This window comes from Numida meleagris, chromosome 2 (genome assembly GCF_002078875.1).
Source record: "Numida meleagris isolate 19003 breed g44 Domestic line chromosome 2, NumMel1.0, whole genome shotgun sequence".
NCBI classification, from domain to species: Eukaryota; Metazoa; Chordata; class Aves; order Galliformes; family Numididae; genus Numida; species Numida meleagris.
The window spans coordinates 9849259-9863153 of NC_034410.1; the positions used below are offsets into that span (position 1 = coordinate 9849259).

The window sequence follows — 13895 nt, forward strand, 5'->3', positions numbered from 1 at the left end:
TAAGATATCCAGTGAGTATGAACATCCTCTGCCCTGGCCATAGCGTAAGAGCTCCAGTTCTTTTGTGGAGATGAACCAAGGAAGAGGGTCCCAGGGAAGAGCTGTGTACTGCAGAACTCAAAGGGACACCCAGATAAGAACTAATTTTTTTTTAAGTAAACCTTGGCATTGAATACTTGGACTTTGATCCTCAAAATATCTTTCATACATTTGTATGGCAGTGATGTATGATCCCAGAGTGCTGGTTTTTGCTATGAGTCTATTGTTTTGTGGCGGCCACCTCCATGTGCTCCCAAGTGCCAAACCACAGGAAATGGTCATCGTTAAACCTCTTTGTGCAGCTGTCTGGGAAAAAAGCTGTTATTATGGATTGATGGATGCTAGGAAAAAATGATTTCTCCAGTTTCTCTGCATGGAAGAAACACAGTGGCATGAGACTAGGGTGTGAGTCAGCTCAGACAGTCTCTGTAAGTCTGAAGATAAAGCTTAAAAAATAGAAGGAAGTTTCTGGACTGTGAGACAGACTTCCTGTAAAGGACCATTGTATGAGTGGGTTTGCTTCCACAAGAAAAGTAGATATTTTAGGGCTGTGATGTTGACCTAAGACATCTCTGTTGATATAAAGGTGTTAATACAAGTTCTGATTACCATCAGGAAAATGTTAAAGTACTCACAGTTTCCCCAGACAGTTGCTCTTTTTCAGAATTACTTTGCTCATGACATTGCTCCTTTTTCACAGTGTACATTATAGAGGCAAATGAAAGTCACAATCCTAGGTGTTAGTGTAACTAATGAATTTTGGGTATAAAGAACATGGCTGAATCCTAAAATGTGCAGCAAGAAGGCTGAACTGACTTCAGCCGCACTGTGAGACTCATGGAACTTGAATGTAAAAGCCAACGCTTTCCCAGGGTGGGTTATCTGGGTATTCACAGAGCTCTAACTTTAAATTTGCACATATAAATGCATAGGTTTTTAAAGCCAGAAGGAGCCACCAAGATCTAGTCTGACCTCGTCTGTAATGCAGTCACAGAATTTCACCTCATAATTCCCTGCCTGAGCCAAATAACATGAGTATTCATGCCAGAAGTGTTTGTGCTTTAATTCAGTAAGGGAATGGGTATGATACTAGGCTGTTTATCCTGCTATCTCAACACAGCCACAGAACTCAAATAATGCAAACCAAGCATCAAATCCTTTCAAATTTGTGTTGATGGTAATAAAAATTGCTAAATTCCTTTGAATAACAAATAAATCTGATTAAATCGCTCTCTGCTTGTGGCTATTCTATGAGCAGGAAAGAACATAAATTGTTAGGTACATGATTTATAGAATATTACTCACTTTTCTGGGTAACTCTATTCTTGAGTCTGATACTCTGATAGCAATGTCCTTTGCAAATAATGCAAAATGATGTATATTTTAACAGCTACTGGTTAGATTCTCAAGGGGAAACATTCTCTAATAGCCCAGTGCTCCTGAGGGGCTTTTATAAGCAATAAAATCCAAAGCATACAAGTCAGATTTTTTGTCAAATCTTGGTTATACAAACATGAATTTCAGCCTCAGAGATTTTTTTTCTGTTTGTGAGACAAGTCCACATGATGTGAAAACAAATTCCTGCATCCTGCAGACTTTTGAAGAGTCAACTGTCTGTGTGTTAGAGCAAATATTTGGAGTCTGAAGAATGACACAGAATCTACCTTCTGGTCTCTTGAAGGGTGTAGATGTAGGGGGGAAAGGGCCCTCACACAGCAATCTCCTCGTCTGTTGAACTATTCTCCTGCTTGTACTTTCTATGGCCAGAGAGGAAAAACATAAAAACCAGCCCTATATGTGGTGAAACAAAGGTCTTTGGCAACCTTTGACTTCTCCTTATGAATGAGAAGGATAAGAAGGACAAAGATTGATCAGAGATCATATTTAATATGGTAAATTGAAATTTTGGATAAAGTTTATTGAAGATGCTATATCCCAAACTTTTCTCACAACTCTTTGCTAAGCCCTACATAACATTTCTAGCAGCCAAATTCACTGACAATGTATTCATCTATGGCCTGCCCTGAGGGGACTGCTTATTTTCTGCCATGCAAGAGATTTTTTTGGTGACTGCTTCCTGTATCAGTGCTTTGTTTTTACTAGTGCAGTTATTCCTGGACCAGAACTCATGAACCCAGCTGAAAGTGTGACCCAAAAATGTGTAGTCTGGAGCCTGATGGAAACAAAGCCACAGAACCTAGCCTCACAATGTGACCACAGGAGAAAAAGTAAGGGAAATGTGTGAACTTGAAACGTAGCTGTGGTTGAGAACATCTCTAGAAAGCTTTGTTCACTTGCTCGAGAGGCATCAGAAAGATTTTCAACAGTCAGCTCTGTCTTCTCTACATTACTGAATTTCTCCTCAAAAGCCCCACTTGGATCCCCTTTGCTGGTTTCCACCATTTATCATCAATGGAGCTCCTTGTGCCATACCCATAAATCATCTCTCCCATGATAATTTCCTGACTCCATCCTTCCCCTTTACTAATAATGACCATTCCCTCTTCCTTGAGTTTCTGAATCTCTTTGCTTTTGTGACTGTTTCAGCAGTTTTTCTATCCACATTCTCTGCACCAGAGCTCTTAACCTGATCAACAAGCAACCAAGGAGCCAACGTGCTTGGAAGCGGTGAGTTTTGCAACACAACCCTACCACCATTACTACAAACATTGTTTTTCCCTCTCCTTTTCACTGGGCCTTTAACTGTCCCTTGTGAGAGCAAATATATGCTGTTCAAAGCAGGGATTAACAATTGTTGTTTTTTTTTCTTTGTTTTGTACAAGGAAATCCCATGCCCAGTTGAATTACAGTGCAAAATATCAATCGCAATAATTCATACAACACTGCAATAATATCAACGATGAGATGTGCATTTTTTTTTTTTATTATGGAAAATATTGTGATAGATTTTTTTTTCCTTCACAGACATTAAGGCTATTTAGATATGAGGCAAAAAGGAAAGGATTCATTGACTGTGCTTAGCAGATGCGCTTGGAGAAAACCCAGCTTCTGAGAATGTGTGTTAGCGTCAGCATCCCCATCAACAGCAAAGGTAACACTATTTGCAAAGCTGATATTTAATTCACTAGCTAATGACATCCAAAACCACAGAGAGTGCAATATTTCAACTAATAAAGTTGAATTTGTTTATTTTTTTGAGTCTGAATTTGGAAAACCCAGCTGCACCTGAAAAGAGTGAGAGAGATTTCTGAAAACTGTTTGGGCTTTCTGTTATCTCTTTATGAATAAATGAAAACATGATAGCAGAAGATGCTCTTTATCTGCCATGTAAACACAATATTTGTGATGATTACACTTAGAAGAGTGTGGATTTTGTGTTCTGTCCTTTGAGCCTGTTAATATTTCCATTTGCTAGTTCAGTTGTACATTTTTCTGTTGAAAAGCCAGGCTTTGCTAAGCCTACATAGAAATTGAACTTCAGGAGGTCATTCAGTTAAAGCTAAGAGAAGAATTTATGCCTTTACATTAAATAAAAACATTATGTTTTTTTAAAAGATTTTGTTGATCTTCAATAATTGGACCAAATTCTGGGCTGCTGTAATTTGAGTTCTTAGGCATGATATTCCAGCAGAGAATTCTGCCATAATGTTTACATTCTCACAGCTACAATGTGCTGTATTTTAAATACAGAGCTTCCCAAGGAGGTGTTGGAGTCACCGTCCCTGGAAGTGACCAAGAAACGTGTAGAGGTGGCACAGAGGGACAAGGGTTAGTGGGTTTGGGGGTGATGGGTTGATGGTTGGACTGGATGATCTTGGTGGTCTTTTCCAACCCTAACGATCTTATGATACTATGATCTTAAGCTAAAACACATATTATATGGATTTATGTTATGATCTAAAGTACACATGTATGTATAGGTATGTAGTAATAATATAGTATGAATCCAAATGCACATATTTTGTTTTCAGTTTGTGATAACCTTCATTTGCTATTAGTTAATACTGAAAATAGAGAATGGCAAGTATGTTGATGTTTTATGTACCACCATGGAATAATTATGAAATATTTGTTATATTGAAATTATTCTACATAAAAATATGTTATATGTACAAGACAGAGCAGAGAGCCACAGAGGTGGCTGTGACATGAGAGCTCTGCAATGACATTCAAAATAGTAGCAATATTCTTAACAGCACTTAGGGCACTTTATCAGTGCAGATGAGGTCAGTTTATCTGCACGGTGGTTGGTTTGCAAGTTTTGCAGTAAATGATCCAGTAAGAGCAGAGCGTATGTATTTTATTTGCATACTGAAATTCTACTGGCAGAAAATGCTGCAAAGAGAGTTTATATTTTTGTCACACTGTAAAGAGCAACTAATGACCCATGGAGAATTTGGGAGACCATTCTATTTACTCCACCTATTTATAGGCTCTATCTTTGCATACAAAGGGAGTCTACGTCAGCACCTATGAGCTACTCCCCATCAGCAGCCAGCATCCTCAAACTTCATTTCCACATGCAAGCAGCTTTGTGATGCATGCACACGAGGTGCTACGGTACCTGGCAATTTTGTCTGTGCAGGACATGGTGATGAGCTGCTCGCCCAGCAGCACGCCGTCCCACGTCTGAGCCGCGTTATGGCACCGCACCGGGATGGTTCCTTCTCCAGACTCGATCTTTGTTCGGAGATGCCCTCGATACTTTCTCACTATGTGCTTGCTGCTGTTCACTGCACAAAATTACAAGAATGGCAATTATTAATTGTTTTTAGATGCCTTTTGAAACTAAGAGGCTATGTTGATGCCATAGCTTGCATTTGCAGAACCACCTGTGGACGTTCTTGAATCTCAACGCAAAATTAGATGAGACTGTAGCCTAAGCAAGGAGCACAATGGAGAAAAGATGATATTTCCTAGCATGAGTTGCTTCTCACATACTTGTAATTAACATACACTGAGGTCAAGTCACCATTTCCTACCATGTTTGAAAAGAATAGAGGCATGTGGTTTTTTTTTCTTAATTTCCCATGCTAAATGTTTGGAATTTCTAATGTTTGGAAAGCCTTGCTTTAGTAACTGCGATCAAAGCTTCACCTGCCCAAGCCAACTCAGTCCAATAGCCTGCTGTGAAACTCAGTGGCCTTTTCTGAATCATTTCAGAACAGAGCTTCTGGTTTGCTGTCAAGGAATTTCACTGAAATTTCTCAAAAGCTAAAGTTTCAAACTCTGGGTCTAAAGCAAATTATAATTTGACAGTTATTGTTTGCCTAAATTCCCTCAGTAGTCTCCCTAATGGGAAGCACACTATTGCCCTGTGTCAAATTGGTATCTCTTATGACTTTGCCATCCATTGCTTCAGTGATACTGCATTTGAGTATGAGGTGGCTGCCTTTGGGGTGGTGCAGGGCATGCAGCTAACACACCTGTCTTGTGCTGCAGGGAGCTTAATTTGCAGATAATAAATAAAGTATTTTGCTATCATTTTTATGAAATGAAAAAAGTAGGAGTTCACTATCAAAATAACTCTTACTCTCTTATACTACTTATTTGCTGCTGGATATTTTGGTTGTAAAGAACAGCAATGCTAGAAATGAAGCAAGGACATCCTCTAGATCTGCTCAGTTTCACCCTCAGGGGGTTTAACCAGAGAATACTTTCTGCATGCAGCAGACCTTTCACATTGCAGCCCAGAGGAAAAGAAGGAAAGGCAGTAGGTACATGGTGACCTCTGCCTTCCGAGAAAGGAGTGCTGCTTCTACAGACATGAGGCTTTTGGACAGCTTCCAGATCTCTGGTGTACTTTTCCATGGCCCCCTGCTGGATCAGAAGGTTTCTCCTGGTGAAGGTGGTGCTGCTCAGCCTGTGGTGGCTATGTTGTTGCCTAGCCTCTTTCCTCACATTGAGTAACACTGGATGCCCCAGGTTGGCTCACCAAACCTCCAGCCACAAGCAGCGGGGGCTGTGGTGCTCACCTGGGACCCACTCTCTTCTCATCCCATTCCTCACCATCTTTTCTTTGTATTAATGCTTCCTGCGCTTTGAGCTCTGGTTGAAGCAATTGATTGACTTTGGCTGCTGCCAATAGAAGACTTACAAAATGAGAAGAGGAAAATAAATCAGTTTGGCCCACGGGGATTAGCAAAGGCAACAAACACGTATAGAACAAACAGCAGAGTCAGCTGTGACCTGCCAGCAGACGCAGCGGCTGAACCCCCACAGATCATTTCCTCTTGAATGCCTTCCTTCCTTTTTAAGACTCAAAATAGGAATCTGAAGGCAGGAAGCAGGCTGGGCCAGCTTGGATGGGATGTCCGCAGCAGAAACCAATTCCCACTCAAACCCAGGCCCCATCACACCTACTAGATACATATCTGGTGTTCCTCATGCAGCATCATCCAGAGGATGTCTGCCGTGCTGCATGTGTATGGGATTATCTGTCTGGGAACTGGTCCATATTTTTCTGGGGACTCTGCAGGAAACTTTGAAAACATGATTTGAGCAGCAGTGAGCAGCATGTTTTATTATTAAACAACAGAGCGGTGGGGAAGGAACCATGAAATTTGAACAACAAAAGGAGAAAGTGATTGCTTCTGTCTAACAAATGTGTCTAGCTGTGCAACAGAGAGAAATGTATGGTGAAACCCCCTTTGCCTCAGCCTGCATACACCCAGATCTGTGGCATGACAGAGCCAGACTCCCTCCATGGGAGCAGTGAAGAGTGACTGGAGGCTATTGCTGTTTAAATTGGAAGAAAGTTTTACTTTAAGCAAATTGGTTCTCTTTTCCTAAGCTTTCCCGCAGGTAAAATGAAGATAATGATGCTTCCTTGTTCTGCAAATTCATTTAAAGGCACTGCTCAACAAGTATTGACGAGAGCCAGATGTTATGCTTTCAATAAAGATCTACAACAGGATTCCACCTGCAGGAATACCCCTAGGGTAGAAGGATTTTTTAAAACATTTTTTCCCCCATCTTTTCTTGGAAAAGTATTTTCTTTTGCTAAGCATCTCTGTCCCCATGTCTGACCTCTCTCTGCATCCACCTTGCCTCCTCAGCTCCGAGCCCCCCTGTACATGCACTTGTACCCTTGATCTCTCTGTTTCAAAAGTGGTTCACCCTACTGATGCTACGATGTTTTGCATGCAGGGGGACATGCAGCTGCTGGGGAATTTTAGCGGCCAACTGCAGGGATGAGCAGCTCATTGTGTATCTGACTTTGATTTCACTTCATAAATATTACCTAGGGAGGGGCAGAGGGGGAAAAACCATCAGCACTGCCAAACACTGCTGAGCATCTGGGACATTTAAAGCATAAGCCAACAGTTTAAGGGGAGAGCATGTGAAACTTTTCTGTGAGTTGAAGTGGCTTTACTGATCTGATTTTATTTGTCTGTTTTACAAGACCCAAACTACTCCAGGTGTGGTTGCTACTGTAGCATCTCAAACCTGGCCTGCACATACCCAAAGCTGAAAAACAAAGTTTTTTAAAGCATTAAGAAATGTCTGTGACTACACAGATCATCTCATTTTCCAAATGCTCACATTAACTCAGCCCATGTATCAAACTTTGCTCCCTTAATGCGCGCAGTACCCACGGTGCAGCCAAGCGGGCAGCATTAGCTGATAGGATTCGGGCAGCTGGGGCCGGCATACGCTCACCCTGGGATGCACTCCCACAGCACCGATAAGGGGTTTTAGCTGCTCAACTGCTATTAAATTCAATGAATAGGGTGTGACTAAAACCCTCTGCTGTGCTGCCTGTCTCAGGCTGCTCACATTACTGGGATAGCGGCACACATGCTGCAAAAAGATCCCTAGCACGCTTAGGAAATACTAATAACTCAGAGCTCCAAATGCTTTCAGAATGACAGTGATTAAATAAATCCAGATTGGCAATTGCAACACGCTTAGTTATTTTTTTTTTAATGTAAAATAGTTAAATAGTGCAGGAAGATACAAATAGTGAAGAAACAAAAAGATGAGTTTTGTGTGTTCTACATAGACTCCAGCACGATTGCTGGTAGTAAGAGATGCAGCCCATGTGCTGGCACAGCCTGCTATGGATCATTTTAAAGCAGCTTCAGAAATATATTTATTTGTGTAACAAAGCCACAAACTACAGCCGACTGCTGTTCTGCTGTTCAGTATGATCAAAGCATCAGAGACTATGAGCATTGCTGATCTTTCCTGTGCTGCTCCTCCAACTGCTTAATCTCAGCTAATTGCAGGGGAGAAGGCGTCTGAGGATGCCACTTCAACCAGAACAAAATGTCAATTTAAACCAGAATTGGAAAGGACAAATTTAAAAATCATTTGGAGTGGATTTATGATGTGTGCTGTGCTCAGATGTGGAAATTACTCCTGAGAGTTGCTAAAATAAAAAGATGCTGGATTATTAATTATTGGATTATAAATGTACACAGGTGGCTTGTATTCAAAGCAGCATCTTGAAAGCCACTGATTTCAAGGCTTTCCCCTTATTTTCACATTTTCTCCAGGACTTGTTCCAGTTCAAATGGTAATGAAAAAAGCCACCTCCATATTTATTATTTAGCTGAAGAGTGAAGTGGAAATGGACGGTGATTAAATAGAATCACACGAGTAAGGCTCTGTCTGAGATTTTGCATGACTGCCTCAGAGGTTCATTTTCTATTTCCCTGCTTCAGTGGAGGCTGTTTGCTCCTCATGAAGGAAGAAATAAAACAGCATATCTTGCATTTTTTTTTTTCCAGTGCTGGACCATCCATTCATCACAATGGTTTATAAAGCTTCCTTAGAGTGGTATGAAACAAAGAGGTGGAGAGAGAGGTGTTAACATCTTACTGCCTTGGTGTCTTGGTGGTTACTGGAGGTGTGTACTCCTCAAGCTGATGCGGGACAAATGCATGATATTGCAGTTTCTGAAAATGCTGAAGTGAGTATCACAGCACACTGAATGCCTTAGACACATCCGCTTTGCTGGGAGGGGTGCGTGGCCAAATAAATCTCTGCTGTGGTGTGCTTTAGCAACCGTGGGAGGGTGAGGCTGATATGTGATGGCTCAGCTTTGGAAACTGAGAAACTTTAGAGATATTCTGAAAGGAGGCTGGGTTTGGGAAAAGGAGAACAGATCCCTTCACAAAGGACTAAGTTGAACTCTGGCTACTGACTGTGGGATTCATCACATCAAGAGCTAGGCAGGTAAAGGCAGTGGTCTTGCATGAGGATCTGTGGAGCTCCCACTGCAGCAAGTGCAGGGATGTGTCCTTCCCATGGGAAACACATACACCCGGCTTACATGGATCAAATGTACATGCAGGTGAAACCCTTAAAGTCCAGACATGCTTTTAATTGCAAGCAAGGAGGTCTGTTATATCTGAGTGCAGCTCCAGGAAGCTCTTCTGCACCCTCCTAGAGAAGAAAAGCATCTACCATGTTCAGTTCATATTTGGGACTTGGACCATGCCATTAAGACAGATATGCAAGTATAAGTACTGAATACGAACCTTATCCAAGAACTCCTGTGATTTGTGAAACTGAATTTTATTGTTGAAATTGAACTTTCTTATCTTTTCCCTCTTCTGTGTGCCTTTCTTGGCTAACATCCTGATTTTGGACAACAATCAGATATCCCACGGCCTGGTGGGTGATATATTTAGGATGCTATTATTTTCCTCATCATTAAGCTTCAAAAAGCATTTATGAATGTTTCTACTTTCATATTTTTTTTAATCTGCTGATATTTTCAGGTGATATACAGATAAGGTACAGATAAGAAATCAAAGGGAATCTGTCCATTCATAGTACATCAATATGTGGCATTTAATCCATATTATTGATGGTGAGAAAAATGCAAAGTTTGAATTCAAAAGAACAGAAAGGAAATGACTGCCTCAATTGTCCTATATCAAAATGTTTTAAATGCATATTAATTAAATGAGCAAAGTGCACCACTGTATTTTAACGAAAACTCTTCATTTTGAACCATCAAAATAAATTACGGAGATGGAAAAAATGGAAACATCCTTCTCATTTTAAAGGAAGGGAGAAAGGAATATGTCCTGGAAGACATATTAAGGTACATACAAGGTGAGGAGGTGATCTAAGACAGACAGAATGGCTTCACCAAGGGCAAATCATGCTTGAACAATCTAGTGGTCTTCTGTGACAGCATTGGTGGACTAAGGAAGGGCAACTGATGTTCTCTACCTGGAGAGAACTGCACTATCTCTACACTGTCCTGCACCACATCCGTATCTCTTAATTGGAGAAGAATGGATTTGAAAGCTGGACTGTTACGTGCATAAAGAGTTTGTTGGATGTTTGCAGCCAGAGGGTTGTGGGCTGCACCAAAAGAGGGTGGCCAGCACAAGAAAGATGTGGAGATGTGAGAGTGAGTCCAAAGGAGGGCCACAAAGATGGTCCCTTTCAACCCAAGCCATTCTATGATTCTATGATTTTGGACGAACTTCTAAGTGAGTCCTTGTCTGTCTTCAAACTTTTAACCCTTGGGATAGAAACCAACCAATGAACCAACCAGAGAAATACATCAAAGTATGTACCTTACAAAAGAGTTTTCCATAATGTTTTTGAGGAACACCTGGGATCAAAATAGGAGTAAATAATTAAAATTATCTTTAAAACAATTTGTTGACAACCAAATCAAGCACAGAGAGCTACAAATAACCATTACAGGCAAGGAGGAGTGAGCAGTTCTGGATCAGGCGTGGAAGAATTCCTTCATGCCACCCACAAACCCAGTCTACAGACTCCTGCCTATTCTGGGCAGAAATGCATCAGTATGTTGAAGCCACAAGCACAGGATCCTTCCATGGAATTAAGATTCTGTGCATGTGGCAATCAAGGAAAGTAAAACTTGAACACTCCAAGATTATTATTTTTAATTACTAATTGCTTCTCTCATCTAAAATTAGATGTGCAATGCCATTGCTTTTGAAGTGCAGCTGCCCCTGGAGAGAAAACTCTGGAGTCTTGGCAAAGGGCTGCACTGGTGTTGTGAAACTCCATCATGGAGAAAACTTCTGCCTCTGAAGCCTTCATGAGACTCTTCACCAGCCACAGAGGTAAATTAGATGGTCTCCAGGTCAGCAGCTGAGAATGCAGTGGTGGGAGGCTGTGTGGGGACAGGAAGAGACTTGGCAATTCACCTATATCCTAAGCTATACAAAATATATCTTCTGCCTATTAAAAAAAAATGGAAGAAGTTTTTCTCTTACAGCTGGGCTTTATCTTTCAAACATGCTTTCTGTAAAAAATTGTCAGCGTTTCTGAAGTTGCCCATTTGGTGGCAATTCTCTCCCTTGGCATGTTTTAATCAAAAAGATTACACATACACAGAGGGAATGTGTTATTCATCATAACTCTCTTTCCTTTATCAAAGAAATAAGCTGTTATTCATGTGAGTTTGGGATTTCTGTTGTTGTTTGGAAATAGGCATCTTCCAGAGTCATTTGAAAAAAATGTTATGAAAGAAGTCAGCAAAAAGTGAAAACAGGAGATGAAGTCCATAAGATAGAAACAACAGAAAACTGTCAGTAATATTTCTGTATTAAGATGAGCTTCAGCACCCATAAGTTTTCTTTGAGCCTTAACAGACTGTGGCTTCTGCTGCATCCCCAGACACACTGGAATTCAGCTTCTGGGGCTGAAGACGATGATTATTGAGTAAAGTCCTATGGTCTCTGAGTGGGCAAATTGAATCTAGGTCACCAAGAAATGGTCCCTGTTGGCCTTAAAAATCTATGAATTGTAATTACTAAATTATCCCGAATAACGAATATTCTGAATAGTGTTTAAAATATACACTGCTTTCCATTTCGGTACTTTAATCTGAGCATTAATTATCCTTCCTCAAAGTTGTGACATCTGGACACCTTTTACTGGATACCATTTTATGAGTATGGAAATAGAAATAGCCAGAGTAAAGTGAGTTGTTTGAGGCTAGCTAGAGAAGCAGTAGCACTGTTATGGTTAAAATTAAAATGTGTTAGTTGCTTTTACACAGCTGTCTTACCCCAGAAGTCTAAGGACTTTGAAAAGTCCCACAGAGATCTTAACTGGACCCGGAGGTTCTTGACAAGCTTTATAAAACTTATCTCAAAAGCTTTACCTGTGACTTCCACTCAGTGGAAGAGTTGGACCAAACTAGATCTAGACGGATATGGTTTTTATCATTGAAATTTTTCCCAATTATGATTTGATCTTTTCTGCCCCAAATACTTGTCACAATCAGGTGTGCATTTCAGTCCCTGAACTCTAGTGGACTATTGGATTTTGGGGCTGGAGCTGGAGCAGCTATGTCTTGGGACATGTGGTCGTTTTATCCATTCTGCAGAGGATATTGGAACCCTGGAAATCATGGACAAATTCTATCCATGCAGCTTGCCTGGGTGAAAATTTCTATTGCTATTCTGAAAGCTTCTCAGCCATGGCCTTTTGCTGAGTAATGTAGTTTCTATCACATCTGAACATTGCGTCCAAATGCAACTCTGTACAAAGCAGTAAAACCCAGCAACAAAGCAAAATCAATAAATACAGTGCCATTCTCTTTTGTGATTCAAGTATTCTGTTAAGTTTTGGATATGATTATAGCTGTGGAAACCTGTTTTCCTGAATCCTAACAAACACAGTTTGCTTTATATGAAAACCTTTCAATACTCTGGCAAATGCTGGCTTTGAACTTTCCATAGTTTCCAGCATATTCTTTCTCTTTGCTGAGATAGACACTCACTATACAGACACATCCCAGATAATCTTATTTTCTACTTTATAACTCCTCCTGAAACAACAAAACCCAAATAAAGAAAAGGCAGCCAAGAATATTACAAGAGGGATTTGGGACATATTCAATGCATTGTTAATGCCAAAGAGTTTTCTCATGATGTATCAATTTTGACAAAGTTTTATAACTGAGACTGAAAAGAGGGAGAGTGGCTAAATCAGCTAATTGTCAATTTCCTGAAGCCCTGATCTAGGGCTTGAGAGATACAGGTTCAAGCTTCAGTTTGAGTCTAAGTGTTCTTGAATGAAAAAAAAAAACACCCCAAATTAAAATGATGTGTTCATTTTCTACCTCTAGTTAGTATGCCACTAACCAGGGGACATGAACAATATGTGATACAATCCCATTTTCACACAATTTCTATATTTTAAAAAATTGCCTGAAAGGTTTTGATTTCTTCTCAGAGATCTGAAAGTCGTCCATGAGGTGGTAATTCTTCAGTCATTTTATAGAAAAAGTCCACTAAAAAGCTTAAATAACCAGTCTGATGGAGATAAATAAAAAATGAAGCAACAGCAAACTTTCAAAAGATGATTATTTGGTATCAAAGCTTTAGAACTTCCAATGCAGCAAAACCAGAGCCTCTTTCAAAGGTCCATTATATGGTCCAGTGTGATAATACCAACACTAAAACCACCTGTCTTGTCACAGTCTCACCTCACTCAATCTTCAGCCTTTTTAAGCCAGAGGATCAGTGGTTTCCGTGACAGATTTATGGATAAGAGATGAACCTGGGCATTGGCCAAAGGTCCAGTACGGCATGCTGTTTGGGATAACAGACATCTCCTTTCGATTACCAAAACCAATGGGATTTCCACCACTCAGAACATTAGGACCAGATAATTCTCACTCTGTATTTACAGTGCCTCTGGCACTGCTGCTTGAGTGTTGGGCCCATCTGAGCATGGACATGTAGCAGCTCATGCTTCTGCAGATCTTCCCTTAGGCAGCACTAGAAAAGCTGCAGAGCTCACAGCAAAGGGCATGGGCCAATCCCCACATTTGCTCCTCCCTACCCTCTGACCTCAACCTTTCGTATTCTCCTTTCTCTGTTCTCTTGCTCTGATGCGGCTCTAGAAGAGTGAAGAGTGAGTAGGAGATGCTGGAGAAG

General features: G+C 40.6%; 1 protein-coding gene across 1 annotated transcript in view; it reads right to left on the bottom strand.

Annotated features, from left to right (window-relative positions):
• ADARB2 (adenosine deaminase, RNA specific B2 (inactive)) overlaps window positions 1-13895 on the bottom strand; it is a 304005-nt gene that overhangs the window by 13728 nt on the left and 276382 nt on the right. The window contains exon 7 of the mRNA XM_021388974.1: window positions 4565-4733. Coding sequence (XP_021244649.1) covers window positions 4565-4733 — 169 coding nt within the window. The remainder of the gene's footprint in view (window positions 1-4564; window positions 4734-13895) is intronic.